At 37.8% G+C, this 24,799-nt stretch overlaps 2 protein-coding genes across 3 annotated transcripts in view; both read right to left on the bottom strand.

Moving 5' to 3' along the window:
- The window catches only part of CKMT2 (creatine kinase, mitochondrial 2), a 511,259-nt gene that overhangs the window by 262,172 nt on the left and 224,288 nt on the right, over window positions 1-24,799 (bottom strand). The window lies entirely within an intron of this gene.
- RASGRF2 (Ras protein specific guanine nucleotide releasing factor 2) overlaps window positions 1-24,799 on the bottom strand; it is a 323,013-nt gene that overhangs the window by 196,603 nt on the left and 101,611 nt on the right. The window contains exons 3-5 of the mRNA XM_069085026.1: window positions 13,768-13,915; window positions 10,922-11,011; window positions 2,721-2,974 (exon numbers count right to left, since the gene is read on the bottom strand). Coding sequence (XP_068941127.1) covers window positions 2,721-2,974; window positions 10,922-11,011; window positions 13,768-13,915 — 492 coding nt within the window. The remainder of the gene's footprint in view (window positions 1-2,720; window positions 2,975-10,921; window positions 11,012-13,767; window positions 13,916-24,799) is intronic.

Genomic DNA, 24,799 nt, shown 5'->3' with positions numbered 1-24,799 from the left:
TACTAATATATTTATATATATAATATCATATATGAAGGTTGTATATGTTTGTGTATATATATTTGCATATATAAAAACAGCATTTGTTCTAACAAGATATAGCCTACATTTACTTTCACAATGTAATACTTAAGCATAAGAATGAGAATAATTTTAAAAGTGAAATAATATTGTCTGGAAACTCCAAATAATTAGCCTGCCTAGGGCTTCAATTTCAAAGACAAGAAAGAAAGATAGACTCATTTCCAAAAGCAACAACAAGCACACACAAACTCTGAGTTTGAAAGTGTCTCTTCAAATCTGTACCGAGAGATCAGGTTCTGGGGGGAAACTAGATTGAAGCATGACCTAACTCACAAATTGCCTTCAGCAATACCTTTCTGATGTCGGTGCACCTTGTCTAGACTGTGAATTTAAACAATGTACTAAGCTTGGCCTTTCCAACTTGAAGTAAGGCAATTCAATTTAAACGAATCCCTGGAGACAACAGAAAGCCACAGCACCAGGAGTTTTGACAGCATCAGCAGTGGGGAGTCATAGCCAATAGCCCTGGTCCATTATTTTAATCAATGTTCTCCAAATTGCAGTCCCCTGGACATGAGGAGCCTGTACAGGATTATTGCTATGCTTCATCTTCACACCTTAATCTTCCCTCCAACTCTATGGTAAGTACACTTTGCCTCTCCTCTGCTCATTTCTGGTAAGAGGAATTTGGGTGCCATAGTAGGGGGAAAAATCAAAGCAAAACAAGTTTGAGAAGATTGAGCCTCCAGGGTATGAGTTGAAATTCTAACTTTAAAAAGGCCCAGAAAAAATAAAAAAGACAAATAAGGATTAGTCTTGGGGACTGTCGACAGTATGCAGGCAGATGCCAGGTCTTGCCTAATGTTTTCCTCCAGTGCCCCACACAATACTCTGAAACCAACAGATACCAAGTGGCTCCTGTGGTTCCCAGCTGTCTTCTTTATTGCATACACTCAAATGTCAGGGTTGTCATGAAATCCGGGGGAATTCTTAGCATCATTGAGTACTCCAATGGGCACAGGCTCTACAGGTGTTATATTCTTTTGTATTCAACTTTTAAAAAAAGGTCCCACCTACATGTACAAAAGTATTTACAGCAGCTCTTTTCTGAGGGCAAAGAATCAGAAATTGAGAAGATGCCCATCGATTGGGGAATGGCTGAACAAGTTGTGGTGTGTGATTATGATGAAATATTATTGTACTATATGAGAAACGAGGATTAGTCTTTCACAACATGACTATTATGGAAATGTTTTGCATAACTATACATGTATAACCTATATTGAATTAGTTGCCTTCTCAATGAGGATGGGTGGGGAAGGAAGAAGGGAGAGAATCTGGAACTCAGAGTTTTAAAAACGAATGTTAAAAATTGTTTTTACATGCAACTGGGAAATAAGATATACAAGTAACAGGGTATAGAAATCTATCTTGCTCTACAAGAAAGTAAGGGGGAAAGAGGTAAGAAGGGGTGTGAGGTGACAGAAGGGAGGGCAGACTGGGGGAAGGAGTAATCAGAATGCATGCCATCTGGAGTGGGGGGAGGGGAGAGATGCTGAGAAAATTTGGAACTCAAAATCTTGTGGAAATGAATGTTGAAAACTAAAAATTAATTAATTAACTTTTTTAAAAAAATGAAAAGTAGGATGCTCTCAGAAAAACCTGGAAAGACTTGCACGTGCTGATGCAAAGTGAAATGTACTGTGTACAAAGTGACAATATATTGTAAGATGATCAGCTGTGAATGACTTAGCTATTCTCAGCAATACAATGATTCAAGACAACTCTGAAGGGCTTATGATAAAAATGCCCAGAGAAAGAACTAGTGGTGTCTGAATACATATTGAAGCACACTTTTTTTAAACTTTACTTTCTTGAGTCTTTTTTATCTGTTTTATTTCACCATATGACTAATATGGACATGTTTTGCATGACTACACATGTGTAATCTATATTGAATTGTTTGCCTTCTCAATGTGGGGGTGAGGAAGGAGAGAATTTGGAACTCAAAGTTTTAAAAACCAATGTTAAAAACTGTTTTTACATGTAAACTTGGGGGAAATAAGATACTAAATTAAAAAAGGCAAAAGGAAAAATGTCCCAGCCTTTCTTGGTTTGGGGGTGAAAAGACTCCTCCAAGAATAAAAGTGACAAACTTTGTGAAGTTTGCTTTATTGACACTCTAGACTTAAGTGATAGGGAAAATGTTAATAGTACGATTAAACTTAAAAGTGGGTACATTTTTTCTCCAGAGAGCTAGTTGTTAAATGTTGATAAAGGCATGAATTGCCTTCAACAATATCTTTCTGATGTAGGTGTACCTTGTCTAGACTATGAATTTTAATATACATGCATACATACACACATATATGTGTATGGGGGGGTCACAATATATAAGTCCAAATTACAGCCCCTAGACATGAGGAGCCTGTAAAGAATTCTTGCTCTCCTTTGTCTTCCCACCTTAATTGTGAAAATGATGCAAAGTACCAGAAGCCATGTGAGAAAATGATGAAGAAGAAAAATGAATGGACAATGATGAGGGGATTCACTTTTAACGTCTTAAAGTGATTAACAGGCCATAGGAACTTAAGTCCTCTGAGGAAAAAAAAAACTTTAAAAACAGGCTATTGGGCTGGTGGTTATTGTTTTTAGCATTCACATAATCAAGTGAATCAAAGACTCCCAAACCTTACCTATTGAGGAAAATGCTGCTGACATCATCATGGGTGATGGGAGGTTTCTTTGAGCTCGCAGCCATTCTTAAAGGGCGAAGGAAACAATTAACAAGAACATACAGCTGATGCACGTACTCTGACTCGGCCTCCACCATGTTGAAAACAATCTGGTTTCTCTTTCTCATACTTTCAGCATGGGGAGAACAGATATAGTCCTGAACAATGGTCTTCCATTTTCTTCTACATAACCATCCTCGCATGAAGCTCTGAACCTAAAGAGAAATCTACATGAGTTAACATCATTCTCACTGCTTAAGCAAGGCAATAATTTGTGCTGCATACAAAAGTAATATAAAGTATGGAAATTTTGTTGGTCAGACACCCTCATTCTTCACGAGACCCTGTGATCTCCGTGGTTGGCTTGTTTAGAAGGTCAATGAGCATTTACTTCTGAACTTTTGAACAGCAGGAATAAGTCACAGAGACGAATACATTTCTATATATTGTACCCACATATGTCTACGTGCTGAGAGGTTTGATAGGAAAGAGAGTTGACTCTGGAGTAAGTCATGGGTTCCAAGTTCTGCTTTTCATACATACTACTTATGTGATTAGAAGCAGGTCACTTAATGTCTCAGTGCCAGAGACATAATCATATAAAGATTTTAAGTTAGATGAGGTGCTAGTTCCGAGAGAGACAGAGAGAGAGAGAGAGAGAGAGAGAGAGAGAGAGAGAGAGAGAGAGAGAGAGAAACAGTGACACAGAGAAAGAAGAGGGAAGGAAAGAGAGGGAGGGAAAGGAGGAGAGAAACAGAGAGACAGAGACAGAAAGAGAGAAATCAACAAAAACCCTCCAAACCATATACGTGTTAGGTGATGATCAAAGAATATATCCTAAAAATTGACTAGTTACACTGTGATTAAAGTGTGGATATTTAAGTGAATAAAACACTAACCTAAAAGTTGAGGGGTTTTGTTTTGGTTTTGCCCTGGATTTTAGTGTGAAAAGCTGTGTGGCCACAAACAAATCACTTAACCTCCCTGGAGTTCTGTTTCTTCCTTTGAAAAATTAAATTATTAGACCAATCTCTTAAGTCCCTCTAGGAGGATGACAGCCTTCCTAATGTCCCCCTACAATTAATGCTTCCTAGAGGCAGGGTGATGTAACAAGCAGAGTGTTAGACTTGTAATAAGGGAGAACTAGATTTGCAGCCTTTCTTCGACATTAGGTGTATGACCCTGGGCAAGTCACCTAACCTCTGTCAACCTCATTTGTTAAAGAGAGGTAATAATGCCTGTAGTCTTTATTTCGCACAACTGTTGTGAGGACAAAATAATATAAATAAAGGATCTTGTAAAGCTCAAAGTCCTATATAAATATAAGTTATCATTAACTTATGTTGTTTTGATGCCTACTTTCATTGTAAAATCCTCTTTGGGTCATTCTTATTTCCCATCTATTAAAATTTCAAAAACAGAGTATAAAAGGCTTTACTGTTAAGCTACATAGGAGACTATACCACCTTTCTAGCTGCATATGTGAGTCCTTTAACATAATCTTCACTCGTTAATGAAGAGATTCCCCTCACCTAAAATTATTAACTCGGCACGTCAGCTTTGGAAAAAAATATATATAATGTGATGATAGTGGTATTTTAACACTAACCTCAATTCACTAGGCAAATTCATATAATGCAAATAATTCTAGATTCTAGTTAGACTTGGGTTTACCTGTCACTAGGAGCCCTTGGGCAAGATATTTTACATCTCAGAGTCACAATCTCCCTGTATGAATTATGCAAGGCAATTTCTCAAGTTCCATTTTGAGTTCTAACAAATTTTGTAATCAGATTTATGGTACATCTAAGTAACAGTTTTGTTAGGCTGAAAATACAGATTTAAAACATCTCACCGCTACCAAATCTTTTTTTTTTTAAAGCGTAACTGTTGATTCAACACATTCACACATTTTCTATTTTTTCTCATTATTTTGTCTTATTTAAACTAACTCCCTCTTTTACTATGCTATAATACTTTTATTTGCCTGAAGGTTTTAGCACTACACTATCAATTTTCACGTGTGCAATGAAATCATCATACCTCCAAAAATCAATTGCAATTTTTAAAAAATAAAAAACCCTATATTGGAAATTTCACATGACGTGTAAACAAATTTATGGGGAATTCCTGTAACTCCCAATTTCAAATTTTCAGTTTAACTTATATTACCTTGTATGCACATCTTTTAAAGCAGACACTAACTCATCTGTAACTCACCTTCACACTGGTAGTCTGAAACAATCCAACTGAAGGGAGAAATTGTATTTGAAACTAAATGGATAACAAGGATAATTCTGAAAGTTTTATTTAATTCAAAAAACTAATTATAAGAAAGTCTTACTTTTAATATGTTCATAGTAAATTGTCCAAAATAAAGGCAAAAATTTCAAAGTACGATTTAAATTATAATAGCCAGCATTTATAGAGTGCTTTAAGGTTCCACAGTACTTGACTTATATTATTTCATTTGATCCTCACAACAATCCTGGGATGTAGGTAGTATTATTATCCCCATTTTATAGAACAGGCAACTGAGGCTGAGGGAGCTTATATGACTTGCTCAGGGACACAGAGATTTGAATTCAGGTCTTCCTGACTCCAAGTCCAACACTATTCATTGCCCTACTTAGCTACTTTTCAGCTCGGTATTATTGTTATGTGTTCTCAATCCTGAAATCAAGTTTTTTTAATGTGCTCAGGAAAGTGCTCACTAATAAAATATCAAACTGCCAGCCTATTTTGATATGAACTGGTTCCTGCCTTTGGGACATAGCAAATACTATTTATTAATATCTCTGGTAAATATCTCGATTTATTTTTAAAAGAAGGTATTAAAATGGTGTCAAAATTAGCATGAGTCAAATTACAAAAAATGTAATTTTAATGTAAAATGGTGCTGTTTTCCCATTTTTGTTCCTATAATATTCTATGTTCTGGCAGAGACTCCTTCAATTTATGGGTTAGACCACATGGCCATTAAGGTCCCTTCCAACTCTCAAATTCTGTGATTCTAAATATAATTCAGTCCATCAGAGATGAAAAACCAGGAACTGAAAACCATTCCTGAAAAACATTGGTTTTATATTGACGAGAGTAGTGGGCAATTCTTTATTCTCTCATCCTATGAAGCACTTGTTCCTGCCCTTCATCTCTTTTCATGATGGAATCCTTGTCCACAATTGTGGGCTTCCAGCTGTGGCCTGTAACACCCTGACAGTAGGAAAAGTGAGGGAGAGGGAGTCTACAATTTTACTGTAACAGAAAAGGATAAGGTGGCAGAAAGGAGAGTAAAACAGATAGTGATATATTTCAAGATACAACCCTGGATATATTTTCCCACAGAAATATTGGTGCACACGGTGGTTTGCCAGTATCTCAGATTTATAATTTTATTGATTCTGGAGTTCCCCCATGATGTGGACTGAAGCCCATCCATACCTGTCTATCTTATGATTCTTAAATATTTCTTCCATAAATTCCCCACACAGAGTCGCCTAATGTAGAATGGATGCCTTCTTGGCTTTCTACTAATACTTCAAGGGTACCCGTGCAGCACTTTGGCTTTCTACCTGCCATCTCTTGCTGTTGGTACATAAGCAACCTATCATACAATTCCTATTTTACTCCTGCTCTCCAGAGCATTTCCTCGTTTGCAATCTGCTCCTACCCACCATACTACATCTCCATTGTCTTCAATGTGATATTCATTTGTAAAATCTTTGAAGACAATTATATTCCATGTCTTATGGCCATAGAGCAACAGAAGTAGAATGTTAGTGTTAAAATAAAAAATGAGCCTTTTTTCTCATGGGAATTTTAAGGTCAGTAAAGAAACTTTGAAACTTCTCAAAAGCAATCCAGACCACTCTCCTTCTGTTCAATTCTGACCTCCACCTAGCTGTCCACCCACGCTGTCCTAGATTAACATACTGATGGAAAAATATCTATAGGGTGTCCATCCAAATACATGTTGAAATCTGGGCAACAGATAGTTTTCATTCACAGTGTGGTTGAATGGAAAGAGTATTAGCTTTGGAATCTGAAGACCTGGAATCAAATCCTGCCTTTGTCATTTACTACCTGTGAGACCTGGGACAAGTCACTGACCTGTCTTTGGTCCTCAGTTTCCTCATATATAAAATCCAGGGATTGGACTAAACGACCTTTTCCTTCCAGTTCTAAATTCATGAGTCTATAATGGACCAAACTCCTCTGACTCAGTCCAAATCTCCTTCAGAAGATTCTGCAGTGTTTGGAGGCTTGATGCTAACCGAATGATGTTATTGGCAAACAAGAACTTGGGAAGGACTTCGCTGTACAGAGAAAATCCTCTTCCACCTGTACTCTGTTCCGGATCTTCTCTATTACAGTGGTAAATACCTTTAGCAAACACATATCTTCCCTATTTTATGCCTCACTTGATGTTTATAATCAAAAGATTGTTGGACAGGGTATTTCCACCATTACATATTTCAAGGAATCTTGAATGATTTTCCCATATGGGTCAGAGATGCCTTGTTGAAAAAGAGTCTGTAACACATTTTTATCCTACCAAATCAAGTGCTTTTTTATAATCCTATCAAATAAGCATAATGGATTCTTATATTCTACATCTTTATTTAACTGTAAGATCGTAAAGATATGAACATTACTTGTAAAGTCTGTATGCTCCCTACTACACCCTCATGGAGGATGCCTTCAATTTGTGTCTAAAGAGTAGGGATATAGCTTGATAATTCTTTTTTGCTTTTTTTTTGGAGGGCAATTGGGGTTATGTGACTTGGCCAAGGTCACATGGCTAGTATTTGTGTTAAGTGTCTGAGGTTGGATTTGAACTCAGGTCCTCCTGACTCCAGGGCCAGGGCTCTATTCACTGTGCCACCTAGCCTCCTATAGCTTGATAATTCTTGAGGTTATGTTAGTCACTTTTCTCAGAATTCACAATGTCTGGGTTTCCCTCATACACACACATACACACACGCGCACACACACACACACACACACACACACACACACACACACACACACTTGGTAATTTCCCCTTTTTAATATACTATATATTGGGGCCGCTAGGTAGTGCAGTAAATAGAGCACTGGCCCTGGAGTCAGGAGGACTTGAGTTCAAATCCAACCTCAGACACTTAACACAAAAAACTAGCCGTGTGACCTTGGGTAAGTCACTTAGCCCCGATTGCCCTGCCCTCCTCCTTCCAAAAAGCAAAAACAAAAAATTAGATAAGATACTGTATATTGCTTCTTCAACACCCTCACAATTGCGGATCTCCTCTCTATACACTTGGCATAAGATAGCAAGTTTTCCTATCTTCGTTCTCTTTAGTATCATTTCTTCCTCTCTATAAGCACCTCCAAGACCGTGGTGGTGTGTTGATTCCACTGTCCTTGATGAAGAAAACAGTTGCTAAGATAATTTTTGCACATTTTTCCCATTTTTCTTTTCTTTGTAGTCTTCCTTCCATTTTTATTCTTGAATGCTCTTGGAATGACTTTATTTAATTGGATACCTTGTCAATTTTTCTTTTAAATTGGTTTTACCTTCCCTAGATTGTTCTGCTTTAGAAGATAATATTGTTTACAATCATCTATCAGCCTTCTTCATAAGATCCTACAAGCATGTTTATAATCTAATGGTATTGCCTTTGGCAACCATCACTTTCTATTTGGCAAGTAGGTCAGATGCTTGCTGAATAAGGCACTCTCTGTGATCTTTCAGTCTCATTGTTATGGCAATTAACTTACATTGGTTAAATGTCTGGATAAAATTATTAATATTTGGTATCATTATTTTTTCTGCTATCCATTTCTCATTTTTTATTTTCAAATACTTGTTTATTTAGTTAACTTGTTTCAATTGTACACTTTTTTATTATTCTTGATTCTTACTTCAAACTTTGATTTTGATTTTGAAGAATCTAGATAGCTAACTTCAAGAGAACTCTTAAATTAAGTCTTTTGTTTTTAAAATATAATGCATTTTATTCTTGATCGTGAATAACATATATTATTATAATTCAGATACATCTGAGGTTATATGGATTTTTTGAGAGCTAGCCTGGGAAATTATCTTTTATAATATTGTTCTTAGGGGAAAATGCATTTGGAATTTTGAAAAATAACTTCTACTCAAATTTTTGGAATAAAACATAGTCAAGAATTAAGATGAGTCTGTAAAATACATCTTTAGCCTATTAATTAATTAATAAAAAATTGAGTGCCTACTATGAACAAGGCATAGATAGCATTAAGTGCTAGAGACACAAAGACCGAAGTGAAACAGTGCCTGCCCTGAAGGGGCCTGCATTTTACTGGAAAATGTATATAAACAAAATATAAGTATATACAGAAAATCCATGTGTGCATATGTATATATACATCCATATATACGTACATACATACCATATACACACACACATATACATATATAATTAATACAAGGTGGCTGTGGAAGGGAAGGCACTAGGCAACTGAGGAATCAGAAAAGGCTTCATGGAGAAGGTTGACCTTGAGCTGAGCACTGCAAGAAATAAGGGATTCCTAAGAGGTAGAGGAGAGGAAGCAGAATAACCCAGGCACAAGCGTCAATCAAAGAAAAGGCAGAGATGGGGGTGGCATGTCTTGTGTGAGTCCAGAATGGCTAGACGGCACAAAGAAGGGACCAGTGTTTAAGCAGTTGTCTTGATCAGTCCTTATTAATAATCTTTCTTTAGAGCCATCCAGAGGGTGCTGAACACGTGAATTTCAGTATACACTATTCCTGATTGACTTCAATGCTGTTGAGTGGTAGTTATGAAGGGTTTGTCCTGTGGTCTGAGGTCAGGGACATTTGAACAAAAGAATCAGTAAAGAAGCAAAAGAAGTCCCCTTTGGGGGTAGGGGAGGAGAAACAGTGTCGAGTGCAGTGGCCACTCAGGGGGCTGATTCCATTGGTAATAGGCATGGGAGTTTGGAATCGCTCCTTTTATCGCCTGAGACTGTCCACCCCCTCCCAAGGCAGCCTGGTGGCCCACTGCTCCCAGAGGCTCACTCTACTGGTGCCAGACTTAGTGTGGACACCCAGCCAATCAGCTTTAGCCTACTGTAGCTCAGAATCCCTAAGCTCAAAAGATCCACCAGTCTCAGCCTTCCCAGTAAGCCACCATGCCTGGCCATAAAGTCCTCTTATTAAACAGGATAGTTAAAATCAGGTGATATATTCACAAAACACAAGGTATGATGTTGTCTGGTTCATCACTAACTTTCTAGGATTTCAGACGACAGGAGGATAGAAAGATTGTGTCTCTGGATATCTACAGTGAAACCCACGTTAGAGACAATATTCCTATGCTCAATACGCTAACATTTGAGGAAAAACTGTGCTAAGTGTTCCCAAAGAATAAGCATAATAAGCAAATGCTTTTTTAAAAAATAACTTCACAAAGCATTAAAATCAGGGGGAAGGATAAATAAAGTCAGCAGACTGGGGAAAGTAATATTATGTAAAAGAAAAATATCTTGGACTTGGAATTAGGGCATCTTTGTTCTTGGCCTGACTACCACTCACCAACTCTGTGACTCTGAGTGATTCTCTGGGGCTTAGTTTCCTCATATGTAAAATGGGACAGGGGGATGCAAAATGCCTTGTAAGATCTTTTCTAGCTCTAATATTCTATGATTTTAGCATATAATAATGTTTTAGTTACCCCAACAGGGTTACTCTTTCATTATAGGTTTTGGCATCACTCCCTGAATATCTCAAGAGAAAGAATTACTGTAAACTGGCAGAGTCTAATTACCAAGTTGGAGTGTCTCTACAGAGGAAGCACTATCTTCAGTCATCTAAAGGGTAAAGCTGGCATTTACTCGTGGGAACATACTGGTTATGCTCTGTTTGGAGAAAAGTGAGAGGCAGCTATGGTGCAAAAGAGCTAACCTTGGAGCTTGGGGCCCAAGTTAGAATCCCAGCTCTGCTGTATACTGCACGTACAACACAAATTCTCTGGATTCACTTCTACAAAGGAAGGGTGTTGGACTGATGGCCTCTCATGTCCTTTCCAGCTCTACAGCCTTCCTCTATGATCCTGGGGTGAAAAGGACAATGTCTCACAAGTCACACTGACTCGCCGGTAGGGCCTCTTTCAGGTTTAAAACTTCCAAACACCTACCTTTTTAATCTTTTTGATGTCTGGATCTTCATCTTCCTGGTTGCCCTGATATGGCCGCATCCGTTCCTTGGTTTTATTAAGAGCAATAATCTAAGAATCAAACAAAACAAACATCTTAGAATATTTACTTCTATCCCACTAACCATGGATTATCTCCCCTTACACTTAGAAGGGCAGACCACTCAGACATGCTGGGAATGAGATTTCATCTAAAAGTCTGTAATGAGCATGGATTTCACCTAGACTGTATTAAAGGAAGTGGAAGTGTGTATGTGTTGAGCCAAAGAAAAGAACACAAGACTTGACTAATGATCATCAGGCAAAGACCTACTGGTCTTTCTCAAAGGCTCAGCAACATTCTTTTGAATGGAATGCTGGCCACGATGCTCTCTAGGGATCTCTAATGCAATATACTTAGTTCATGGCTCTCCAATCATATCTAGGTCTTTTATGCATACCCTCAAATTCTTCAAAACCTCTCCTTTCAGGGTTAAGAGTTTATAGGTCACATAGGAATCATCTGACTCCATTTGGGAATAAGAAAGCTAATTCTTATATGTGACTGCAGAGTAACACTTAGCAATAGTGTTATATAACAATAGCAAAAGCCTTAGCAATATTCCCAATCAACCAAAGGAATCATAGTTCTTCCCTGGATTTTACCCTGATTCTATGGTAGATGAGGAGCCATGAAAATCTCCAACTTATTTATGTCTTGTGTTTATCAGAGAAATGAAATGCTATGAAAACAGCAAGTCAGGCTTTGTTTTAAAACAAAATATATTAATATGCAGCTAAATGTCAGATGCATTTGAGATCCATGCAGACCTACTCATAATCATTAGTTTAGACACCAGCAGCCCTTATAGGACATCAAATGACCTAATAGCTATTTCAATTAAATTCAACTGAACACATGTTTATTTTGCATCTAATATGCAAGGCACTGTGCTAGATGCTGGAGATACAAAGGAAAATTGGTGCTGCCAGGATCTTCAAACTAGAGCTGGAAAAGACCTCAAAAGCCATCTAGTCCAACCCCCTCATTTTACAGATGAGGAAACTGAGGCCCAGGGACATGAACTTGTTCAACCAAGTTCACACAGGTAGCAGCAGAACCAGGTTCTCTGACTCCCAAGCCAGGCCTTTCTCAATTGCTACCATGCTTTGCATCCCAGGTACCTAGGACAGTGACTTACTCCTAGCTGGTGTTTAATGTTTACTGAATGAATAGATATGACATACGCCCCTGCAAGAAGTTTCTATTAATACTTAAGCAGATGCTCTTTCACTATGTAATAGATAAATAGGGACAACTGGGACTTGATAATGTATTCTAGTGATTATCTAACTACAAAAAAGTACCGGCTACTTAAAATTTGGGGGCTGAATCAAAATACAGACTAGAACACAGCATCCTGAAAACACACTATGATATGCAAATTCTGGGTAACAATGTTTGGCACCAAGTTTATCTCATAATGTAAATATCTTCCTCTCCCACTGTCAGACAAGTAGCTGTTCAAGCTTACTGCACCACAGAAAGAAAACAGTAATTTTGCTTTAAATTATAGTGCCAGATATAGTCTTTTAAAATGCAGGTTTGTTGTTTATTTTTTTAAAACTATATCGGATTTTGGTGCTTAATCAAGATGGCATCAACTCTAATGACATGGTGATCACAGACTGTAACTTATCACCACAGAAGCTATCGCACATCACAGCTGGAATCATCATACATCATTGCCCCGCATAGCAGAGATGATACACTTAGAACAGCAAGTAAAACCCCTCAAAAGAATTTGCAAGGGAGTTTTTTTAGCAGAAGATCTGAAAGAAAAGAACAGAAAACAACCCTACCATAATATTGAGACATACAAATGAATGTCAGAAGGTTCTAAGATTGTGGAACAGAAACAGTTCAGCTAGCCTGATGAGTGCATATTTTTGAACCCCAGCTGTTTGTGTAGAACTAGGGATGCAGCAGCCATGTACCAGCTACAGGGCCAGGGGAGAAACTTCTTTCATGCCTCTCAGAAGCCCCAGAGGGGTGGACCTCCTAGGTCACCACCACAGGTGCAGCACAGAAATGTAACACAAACAGAGCTTGGGTTGTATCCAAATCACCCCAGTTTCATAAGATGTAAAAGCACCACTTCTCCATTCCCAAACTGTAAGACCCTTCCAGGGCTACACAGTATGAGAAACTCACATGTCAAATTACTCTCTGCAGAGCCTTCTACCTTTCAGGCAAAGGGGAGAATAATTCTCATTTAATCATTCAGTAGAAGTTGCATTGACAATGCCAGTATACTGTCTCATATGCCCATATGAAGGACAGAAAGTTGTGTGCATTAGATTCAGGGAAGAACAGATCCCTTTAATCTGATTCTTAATCTAATTGAATTCTTTCCTGATTATTCATCTCTATTTTGGCTGAAATCATAAACAAAGTCAAGTAGGGTGCTTTTGGAAGAATAAATCAGAATCCAAAAAACTACAGTCAACTCCTGATTATCTGCACTGATGGAAGGAAGCAAAGGCAAAAATAAACATCAAAAAACCCAAAACAAAAACCCCAACAGTCCAAAAGTCTTCTATTTGGCTTCAAAATGTGTTAGATGTACTGATATTATGAAGCACATTTAGCTTACTGATGACAATTTGCTTATACTAACATTGAAGCTAGCTAGCACTCAGAGTATATGGAGGGAGAGCTGCAGCCCACTGGCATGCACGGTATGAATGTCACCATGTCTTATGGGTAATCCTCAGGCTGATAATGATGAGTTGACTGCGTAACAGTGAAACAATAAGAAGGGATTGATTGACAGGTTGGGAAATACCTCTGATTTAAGCCTTTCAATTTCAGTGTCTTGATCCTCAAGCTGATGTCGGAGTTGGTTAGCTGCAATTTTTTCTGTCTCTACGATCTGAACTAGATGGATGTACTTCTGCATTAACACTTCTCTCTCAATCAGAATGTCTGAATAACTTGAGAGAAAATTACACTATTAGTCACTCAGATATTGTTTTACTAATGTTCCAAACATGGCATTTTCAAACATTTCATTTGTAACAAAAAACCAAGAAATCTCATTTATTTTGCTTTGTTCTCTTTTGCATCTGTAAACATTTTTGGCATGCATTCACAACCTAATCATACTTGCTTAATTCCTTTAGTACTATATAAACTGAATCATCATTATTTTATATTTCAATCATTTAGCAAGTGTAATTCCATAAACATTTATTGATCGCCTGATAAAAATAAATTATACTGTTCCTGCCCTCAAAAGATTACAATTTAACATAGAGAGACTAGCTTTATGCTGGCTAAAGCACAGCACACAAAAAAAGTTTTAATGCTTACAGATATATATTATAATTAATATGTTTAATGTTTACAATATATAATATAATGTATATGTTTAATATAATAAGATACATGTGTATCTGTATATACATATAAAAGCAGATATTTAAACTAATTAGACTGAGAACAATGATCTTGCCTCCTTAGCTTAACTTCCAATCTGGCTCAAGTTCATTTACAGGCTAAACCAGAGAAGATCTTAGGGATATTGAACTCTAATTTAGATAGTTATCTGAAACCCATGTGCTCTATGCGTAGACATAGGGGCCCAAAAGAACATACTTTGTCATAGTTCAGGGTACTCACTGATTCTTATTAGCTAGGTGTGGTAGCTATACCCAAAGAGCTCTCAGCATATCCTTAAAAGGGAGAGGTTTCTAGTCATTAAACTCCAGGAACTTAGATACATGGTGGTGGCCCTAAAGAAATGGGGACAGAAGCTGGTAGCAGGAAGGATAGTATAGTGCCACCATGACATTATCCGAGAAAAGCTCATACAACATGTCCAACAGCTACTGGTAGACACTGCATCCAGCGATGAACAGGTCTTGTAAGAGCAGTGCAATGGTATCACCAGAAGACATCAATGGACCCAAAGCAATGGGGGCATAAGCTGCTTCTTTACAAATATGTCCTGGCTACACATGTTCCCTATATCCACATGTTCTTCACGAATGGTCTCCCTGTGCATAATTACTCTCCCTACTGATAATGTATTTATGTAAGCAATATGCCTAAAGTTGATGGAAGGAATGTTTTGTCGTGACTTTATTTGCTATATTATTTCATTAAATGCCTTTGTTTTAACTGTGTTCTCTGATTGACCAGAATAAAAGTGAATACATCAGTAGGGGCTCAAGAACTATGGTACTGAATGGATACATCCCTTGAACTTGGGGATAGCAAATCTGGGAGGCAAGGACCATGTAGTAAGAATGGGTAGCCCAGGTGATATTCTAATAAAGGAGGTGATACATTTTTCCAAAGCTACTAATATACAGGAGAATCTGTTAATTGAGAGAAATACAAAGTGTTTTGAGACCCATTAACTTTACTTACTAGCTAAACTATAATTTTATAATGCAAACCAAAAATATGCAAAGAATTACCTTCTGTTTTAATAAGGACATAGCTAATGTAAATTTTTTTCTCATAATTTGTTATACATAGTGGCTTCTTTTTGTAAACTTTGTTTTTTCTTCCATATATAAAATCTATTATTTTCTTTCCAAAACCAAGTAAATCACCTATCCACTTTGACTGGCATTTGTTTTGAGTTAAACCCCATGGATAATCAGTATCCACAGCTTGGGCCTTGGATGACAGAGGAAAAATAAGATGGTCTTCTAAATGCCTATTTATTACATAATTTTGTGGTCTCTTGAATCCTGCCTCCATTACTCTTATACCTATTTAGTATGGTCAAATTAATAGTCATTCCTGGGAGGCTTCCTGCCTCTCCTCCCCTCCCACCCCCCATAGTTCTGCAATCACAGTTCTACTGCTTGACTAAAGGTAAGTCTCCACTTCTCCAGGCCTGCCTCGGGTTTGGCCTAAATGATCTTATAAAGTCTCTTTGCAAAATTAAATCTGATAGGAATGAGTAAAGTGAAAATAATACACACAGAGCTAAACTTAAGAATTATGCACTGATTCTTGAATTATAATTTTAGTTTAATCACTTCCATGTTCTGAGTCAGCACTAAAATGTTTGTAAATAGATACATCACAAGTTCTATCTGTACAGGAGTAAATATTACAATGAAGAATATTTTTTTTGTTTTGGTTCTGTGCAATTATACCTTATGTGCATGACAAGAAAGGTATAATGAGAAAACAGTGGTGATAAGAGAAGAACAAAACACAACTACCTAACAGACATGGCACTTGGATGCCTAGCAGAAATAAAGCATGGAAATCTGTGGCCAGAAAGTTCTTATTCAAATCAATACTTAACACTTACTAAAAGCAGGCATTGTTTTACAAGGAAAGATGAGGTTTTTTTCAGTCTTGCTTTTTATTTCAAGTAGAATTTCACCGTAAAACTAATTAGGCAGTCTGAGCAGTGAATTCCTCTTGCAAGGACTATATTTCCTAGATTAGTGCTCCCACAACTTAAACATTCTATTTGATGAGCAAATTTGAAAATCCAAGGTTTTCTGCCAAGTGTGTTCATCATTTCAGCTCAAGTACAAAATGTAGATATCATCTATGCTATCTCTGCTTTATAAGGGAGAATAATGAAATTGAACTGTAGAAATCACTTGATGGAGGACCAACCCAGAATCCATCTGTCAAAAATCAACAGATGGCCATCTGTGGACTTTGAGTCTTAATCATACAGACTCAAACCAACAAAAATCATCAATGCACCAAGTGTAAGAAACTGGAATGTCTACATAAATGTTAAAGATCCTGAAGGAGACATTGAATCCAGGCATGGGCCTATGTCCTTTTGTTGGTTTTTTTTTTTTTTTCACAAACGGGTAAAAATTATATTAACTTAGCAAGATGGTTATTTTCTTTCCAATGTTCAGTGTCTCAGATTCTCATTCTACTTAATTTTATCAGAAAAGTCTATGTATTGAAGTATGCAACTAGGAGTTATAGGAACTTGAGAACCGAAACTGAAAAGTGTAGGCACATAGTAGGGAGTTTAAGAAATAAAAGGCACATCAATTCAAATTTATTCTTGAACTTCACTGAAAACAGATACTAGAATAATATGTTCCTAATATCCTGAGATCTTCAGTAACAATAATAACAACATTAATAGCAATAATAACTCACACTTATGCAGGGTTTTAAGTCAGTTTTCTGGCACTGGTAAACAGAGCTGTTATGTCCCAAACATGTTTGGTGGTGGCATTTGTAGGAGTAATTACTCACACCTCTTCCTCCCACACTGTCATTATTGCTTTCCTCTTTCCCTGGCTCCCAAGCTCTCTTATCAGCTCCTTATAACATTCAAAAGTGAGTGAATCAATAATAGTCATTAAGTGACAAATTACTGCGAAGGACTGTTCTGGATGCTTATTGACTTGTTCCTCTATCCCCACCTCCACTTATCTCCACTATCAATTTGTTCTCTGTTGGGTTTTCCCTTCCACTCACAATTCCATAAAAATTCTGGAACATCTTTTCTTGGTAGAGTAATGATAGGGGTCAAAAAGATTTACAAAAGGAAAAAAATTTAAAGACAAAGTTTTCCCACAGAAAGGGATTTTATTTTTCCTTCTTACTGGATTATGGACACAACTTCGTTACTTAAAACTCAGATTCTAAGTTTAAGATACAGCATTGTAAGTAACTTTCCCCCTCCCAACAATATAATAAAAAACAGACAAAATGCCATATCACAAAGTTGTAAAGAAAGCCAATAATGGCAAATTCGATTTAAAACATCAAATTTATCCTTTCAGGACAATGAAATTTTAGGGAGTGTATCTAGAAGCAAACATATATTTTACAACATTGTGCTACAGAGCTGATGAAGATGATTTTAACATAATAGTTGTTTTCTCCCTCCCTTTTAAAATTTTTCTTACAATTGTACATAAATTTATATTGGTAGAAGTCTCTTAAAATTCTCCAAAGAGTCTGAGGAAATAATATATATAATCTCTAAAGAATTAATTGGGAGAATGATTTGAAAGGGTTTATACAGAGATTAAAATGCTACACAGTTGTTTTTTTTTTCTATGAGAGAAATTTATAACAAAGAGGAAGAATTGGATGACCCGTGGTTGTAATGTAATACAGCTGTCTACACTGGTATTAATAAACTGAATTTTACAAATATGTAGCTCCCAAGTACAAATCCCCAATATGCTAGAAACTGTTCTACATTCTCAACTTTTTAATATAACTTTTAACAAAGTTATATGATACAATAAATTGTGGGGGAAATCTAGAAAATATTTTGTTTGTGTAAAAGACACAAAAAAAGGGATAAGTTGAGTTAAAGAAACAAAATGGGGGGGGGGGGGGAGGTAGGTAGTGCGGTGAATAGAGCACCGGCCTTAGAGTCATGAGGACCTGAGTTCAAATTCGGTCTCAGACACTTAACACACTTACTAGCTGGGTGATCTTGGGCAAGTCACTTAACCCCAATTGCCTTGCCTTCCCCTTCCAAAAAGAAAAGAATAAACAAAGTGAGGGACAAATTAGTAATCAATATTTGTACTCCTTAAGTTATAAAAGACCCAAAAGAAGCCTTCCAGTGCACTGAGTGGTCTCCAGAATACTGATGGAAAGGCAGGGACAAGAATCACACAGGATTCTTGCACAGATGGACTGTGAACTACACCAAAGGAAGAAATAATTCCACTGATTAGAGTATTGAAGAATTAGGGTTGGTAAATAAAAATTAAATCACACTTCTCTTTCTTAGGGCTAAGGATATGTATTACAGAGAGAGCAAAGTTATTAAATATGAGCTCTTCTAAGTCAAATTAGATGACTCCGTTTATTGTTGCAGGGTAGTATTAAAACATTAAACCACATGGGCCATATCTCTGCTTGCCTCTCATTTATACAACATGTGTTTCCTGAGCACAGATAGTGGGCCTAGAAGTAATCTAAGTACTCAGTGATAAGAGAAGTAGAAAGTAGTCAGAGATTAAAACACATGAAGTGATTACAGAATAAAAGTGTGAATAAGTACAGGATAAAAAGCTGGGTGGCACAGCAGATAGAGTGCCAGGCCTGGAGCCAAGAAGACCTGAGTTCAAATCTGACCTCTGGGTCAGTGACACTGGCTGTGTCACTCTGGGAAAGTCACCCAATCCTGTTTGCCTCGGTTTCCTCATCTGTAAAATAAGCTGGAGGAGGAAATGACAAACCACTCCTGTATCTTTCCCAAGAAAACCCCAGATGGGGTCACGAAGAGTTGAATGTGACTGAACAACAATAAAGTATAGGATGATGTCATGAAAAGCATTGTAGATCTGGAAGTGAAAGACCCAATTTGAAATCGCAGCTCTGTTACTTATTAACTATATGACTCCAGGCAAATTACTTCACCTCTGGGCCTCAGTTTTCTCATCTACTAAAATGAAGGAGTTCTCTGAAGATAATAAAATCACAGATTTAGACTTGGAAGAGACCTTCAAGGTCATATAGTCCAACATCTTCATTTCACAAATGAAAAAATTTCAAGCTTAAATGGCTTAACTTGCCCAAGATTAGAATCCTTAAGATCCCTTCCAAATCTGAGCACTTATAATAATAACAATAATAATAATAACAGTATCTCTCATTACATAAAGCATATATCAGTTGACAAAGTATATATTCAGGTAGTCTACCTCATTTGATCCAATAATCCTATGATATAGGCAGGACTAACATTATCATCCACGTTTCATATACGAGAAAACTGAGACCCAAAAAACTGAAGGGGCTTTTCTAAGATCACTACTAGGAGACCATGAACTTAAATTCAGCATCCCTTATTCTCAGGCAAGTGTTCAGGGTAAACATGGAGCACAAGAGGTAGATTTGTAGGAGATTGATTTTTGGAGAGTTTTTTTTTTTGAGCCAAGTCTTAAAGGAAGTAGTACACATTGATGGGCAGAAATGTTGGAGAAGGGTATTTCAGAGGGTGAGATGACTCAAGTGTGGATTCAGAGAGAAAGAAATTGGCAAAGAGGCCTTTGGGAACGGCAAGTAGTCTGTTTTCCTTCTGGAGTTTCTATGGCACTATTTCAATGAAAGAAACATAATTATAAGTACAGATAATGCTAAAAAAAATACTCATATCATTTTCAAACACATCAAATGTGAACGATGCCTTGGGTTATCACTTGCTACAGATTGAAAAATTAAGACCACATCTAACACTCAAATTTACAACATTGGAAATTCCTAAAATATGGTGTCAAATTAAAGGAAGGTCTTTCAAAAGAAACACACTCCATTTTATTTTCATATAATGGAATCTGTGGCCTGCAAGACAAAAAAAGAACTTTGAATTTTCTTTCATCACGGTACATTAGTACTTCAAAGAAGGAATCATGGATATTTCAAATGAGTAATATTTCCATTTCTAGCTATATAATATGAATAACATTATGAGGTGAAATTACTGCAAGAAGCTGTGTTCCCCCCCCCGACCTTTGCAGTTATATTATGACACATTTGGCATTGTCTGTGTAAACACCACTAATTTGTGTGTGGCTTCTCCATGCCAACTCTAGAAAGAGATAACTGAATGAATATTATATCCTCTGTATTCTACCATTCAATATTGTACTTTTAGCTATAATGAATCTTTCTCTATGTAAAACAAGAATGAAACTATAATGGCTTTTGTTTTGGAACATTTTCACTAGTTGGCACATGTGTGCCCTGGGTCACACACATCCACCAAAAAAGAATGAGATGGTTTCACACTCTCCTGAAAGAGGGGTTGGGATCCCTCCTTATCCTGTAAGGATCATATGTCCACAGTGGATCAGTTCTGTACAATTAGAGAACCTATAAAAGGGCACTGATCCTCAAAAGCTGATGATACTTCTTTGGAGGTGTCCATGTCAATGTTGCATTCTGTTACAGGGTGACACACAGGATGTGTCCTTATTTGTATTTCAGGTTTCCATTAGGATACTGTTCAAGCACTCTCTTCTGTGTTAAACTTTTGCAGATGTCCCCAAATGCTAATCAGGGACTAGACAGCCTCCTTCCCTCTCCCTTCTGCTTTCCAACATTCTTCTCTACTTTGGCCTTGCAGGTCCCTGAGGGACACGCAACTCTGGTCCAGCCCGGCCCACCCTTTCTGTGCCTGCCTCTTCATCCTTGTGGTAATCATGCCCACCTTCCTCCTTAAGCTCCTGTGGGCCAGCCCTCAGGTCCAACATGGATTTAGTGGTAAAATGAATGTGTTTAGACTCTGAGAAATACAGAAAGCAAATATGGCTCCTTGGTATCTTCATGGTTTTCCTAGCCTTTCTGGATTTTCCTGGGAAAGGAGGGAAATCATGCCCATCATCTCTGTTACCCCCTCTAGACGGGTGTGAGTGGTGGGGTGGGGGATTCACAGAACGGAGGAACATCTGAGGTCCCAGCCTGAAGGACATCTGAGCCACTGGATGGTGCCTGGGTATCTTCACCCTCTCCTTCTATATTAAAATGTAACTTTATCTTCTAAAAAAAGCCCCAAACTAACCCTAACTTGTATTTAATTACTTTGTATATATTTGTATTTATTCACTTTATATTTAGGCCGTATCTGTTTATACGGGTACTTCTTGTTTTCCCATTAGAACATGAGCGCCTTGTGAGTAGAGACTGTTTCATTCTTTCATTAACATCCCCATTGTGTCGCACAACAGAGGGCACTTGATAAATACTTGTGGACCGATTGACGGACTGATTGATAAACTAAAGTGAGCGACATATAAATCTTATAAACCAAGGGGCATTATACTTGTTATTCTGTTAATGACGATTCAAAAGCCTAACTTTTGTCCAGTCCCTCAATCCCAGCCCTTCTTTGGGGAATAGGAGCGAGGGCTAGTCTAGTGTAAAGTTCCCAAACTTTTGTATATGAAGGGCTGCGTTGAGCCTCCCCTCAAGTTTCACAATCAACCCAGGGATGAAGGTCTTGAGAGTCTGAGAGGGAATACACTACCAGATAGCTGACAGTCCATTAAAGAGAAGGACAGGACAACTTGCCCTCACCCTTCCTGTATCTCACTCTATAATTTCACAGAGTTAGAGGCAATCAGAGACAGATGTGGCCTCAGAGGCCACTTAGTCCAACACAAACATACCTTAACATCAAGGTCCTCTACATCATCTCTGACAAATGCTGGACAGTTCTCAGTGAAGTGAAACGCAATACTTGTTGACATGGCCCATTCTACCTCTGGAGTGTTCTACTGGTTAAAGGCTCCCCTTCTGTCAAGTCAAACTCTGTCTCTTTGCAACTTCTACCCACTGTCCCTAGCTCAGCCTCTGGAAGCTAAAAAAAAAAAAGTCTAAATCTTCTTACACATGGCAATCCTCCAAATGCTTGAAGACTCTTACCAGTTCTTCCTTCCCAAGCCTCTTCTCTTCTTTGCTAAACAGCCTTACATCATCCAGCCAATCATTTTATTGCATGACCTCAAAGTCTATCACCTTCCTTTGGACATTCTCCAGTGTCCAATACCCCTCCTTGAACACAGCATTCAGAACTGAACACAATAGTCTAGATTTGATAAGACCATGGGAAAATGCATCAGGACTACCCTCTCCCTAATCTGGAATGGAACCGAAGCTCTCATTAGACTGGGGCCATGACTGGGGATGGGGAAGGGTAACAGTCATGCCACACTGAACTTACCGCCTGCTAAGTTCTTCAGATCTTTTTTAACATGAACTCTTATCTAGCTACCTATCATCTTCCTTTGCAGTTGTTCTCTTTTTAACCCAAATATGACTTTATACTTATTTCTATTGAATTTCAGTTTATTAGAATCAATCTATCATACTAGTCTACAGAGATTCTGACTGTCTGCCGCAATAGCTCTCCCCAAGCTTCATGTCATCTGCAAAGACGACATGCAAGTTGTTGATAGAAATACTAAACACCAGGCCTCCTCAGAAAAAGTGCCCGGGACACTAACTCACCAGGAAGACCTCCCTTCACATTGAAATTGACCCTTTAAAAGCACCACTCTTGGGGTCTGGTCATTCAATCAATTTTGAATGCTCTGAACTACACTGTCGTCTTGTCAATGTGCATCTATGCATAAGAACAGTCCAAGATATTTAATCAAACACTTCACCTAAATCCAGGTATATTTTATAAAACACACAAACACTCTGTGTGCGTGCGTGTGTGTGTGTGTGTGTGTGTGTGTGTATAAAATTTGCCTGAATGACAGTTAAGGAAATGAGGTTAGTCTTGATTAGCCTAATTAGTTCCTGATTAAGCTATGCTATCTCTTAGTAATCACTGCTTTATTTTCTAAATAATTATAAAACTTTCATTTAATAATATATTCTAGAATGTAATCCATCAAGGTAATATGGTAACCAAAAGCTAATGAGATCTTGGGCTACATTAAGGAAAGCATAACTTCCTGGGGTGGAAAAAGGTTATAGATCCACTGTAATCTGTCCTGATCAGAGGAAATCATGAGGACTGTGCTCAGTTCTGGACACCACATTTTAGAAAAGATACTTATAAGCTGGAGAGTCTCCAATGGAAAGCAATCACAATGGTGAAAGGCCTTGAGTACATTCCATAATAGACTCAGCTGAAGGAATTTGGAATGTTTAGCCTGAAAAAGAGAACGCTCAGGGGGGATATCATAGTTCTCTTCAAGTACTTGAAAGGCTGTCACAGGGAATCAATCAATCAACAAGCATTTATTAAGTGCTTATTGGGCACCAGGCACTGGGCTAATTGCTAAGAATAAAAAGAAATAAGCCAAAAAATGCCTCTGTCTTCAAGGAGCTTATGTGCTAGGAGGGAAGAAAACATGTCTATCAGTTTTATAGCCACCCATGAGATAAATACAAAACAGTTGAAAGGTAACCAAAAAGCCAAAGTTCTTAACCCAGGGTTGGTGAACTTGGCTTTAGTCAATATAATTGTTTTCTTCAGTAACCCTATGTATTTAATTTTATGCATTTTAAGATTTCACTGGTTTACTGAAAGAATTCATGACTCAAAAGAAAAACTCAGGAAACTTTGGTTTTGAGGGAAAGGTACTATCATATGGGAATGGGGGAAGAAGGAAAGTCCTTCTGCAGAAGGTGGTATCTGAATCTTGAAGGAAGCCATATGTTTGAAGAGATGCAGGTGAGAATGGAAAGTAATCCAGGCATAAAGAACAGGTACCACAAAAGCAGAAAGACAGAAGATAGAATATCTCAGGTGAGGAACAGAAGGTCAGTCTGGCTGAACCATAGAATGTGTGGAAAGGAGTAATGTATAAGAAGACTGGAAAGGTAGAAAGGGGCCAGGCTAGAAAAGGGTTTTCAAAGAGAAGTCATTATATTTGATCCTGGAAATAATAGGAAGAAGTCCTTGCAGCTTTTAGAAAGGGTAGTGTTTGAGTCTGACATGGTCAAGCCTGCACTTTAGGAAAATCTCATTGGCAGCTGTGTGGAGGATAGAATGGAATGGAGAGGGAATTGATATAGGGGAAGCCGATTAGAAGGCTACTTAAATATTCCAGGTGAGAAGAAAGGAAGGCCTAAAGCAGGGGTATATCTATGTGAGGGAACGCAAGGAGAGATGTTATAGAAGTAGAAACAAGAAAACAAAATTTGTCAACTGACTGGATATAGAAGAGGTGGCTCAGTGGATAGAGTGCCAGGCCCGGAGTCAAGAGGAACTAAGTTCAAATCCAGACCCAGACACTTACAGCTGTGTGACCCTGGGCAAGTCACTTAACCCTGTTTGCCTCAGTTTGTAAAATAAACTGGAGAAGGAAAGGGCAAACCACTCCAGGATCTTTGCCAAGAAAACCCCAAATAGGTGCGGCCAGGTAGCACAGCGAGTA

This window comes from Petaurus breviceps, unplaced genomic scaffold (genome assembly GCF_028583685.1).
Source record: "Petaurus breviceps papuanus isolate PSGF00001 unplaced genomic scaffold, PetGlider_PUasm1.0 175, whole genome shotgun sequence".
NCBI classification, from domain to species: Eukaryota; Metazoa; Chordata; class Mammalia; order Diprotodontia; family Petauridae; genus Petaurus; species Petaurus breviceps.
This window is presented reverse-complemented; position numbering and strand designations above follow the sequence as displayed.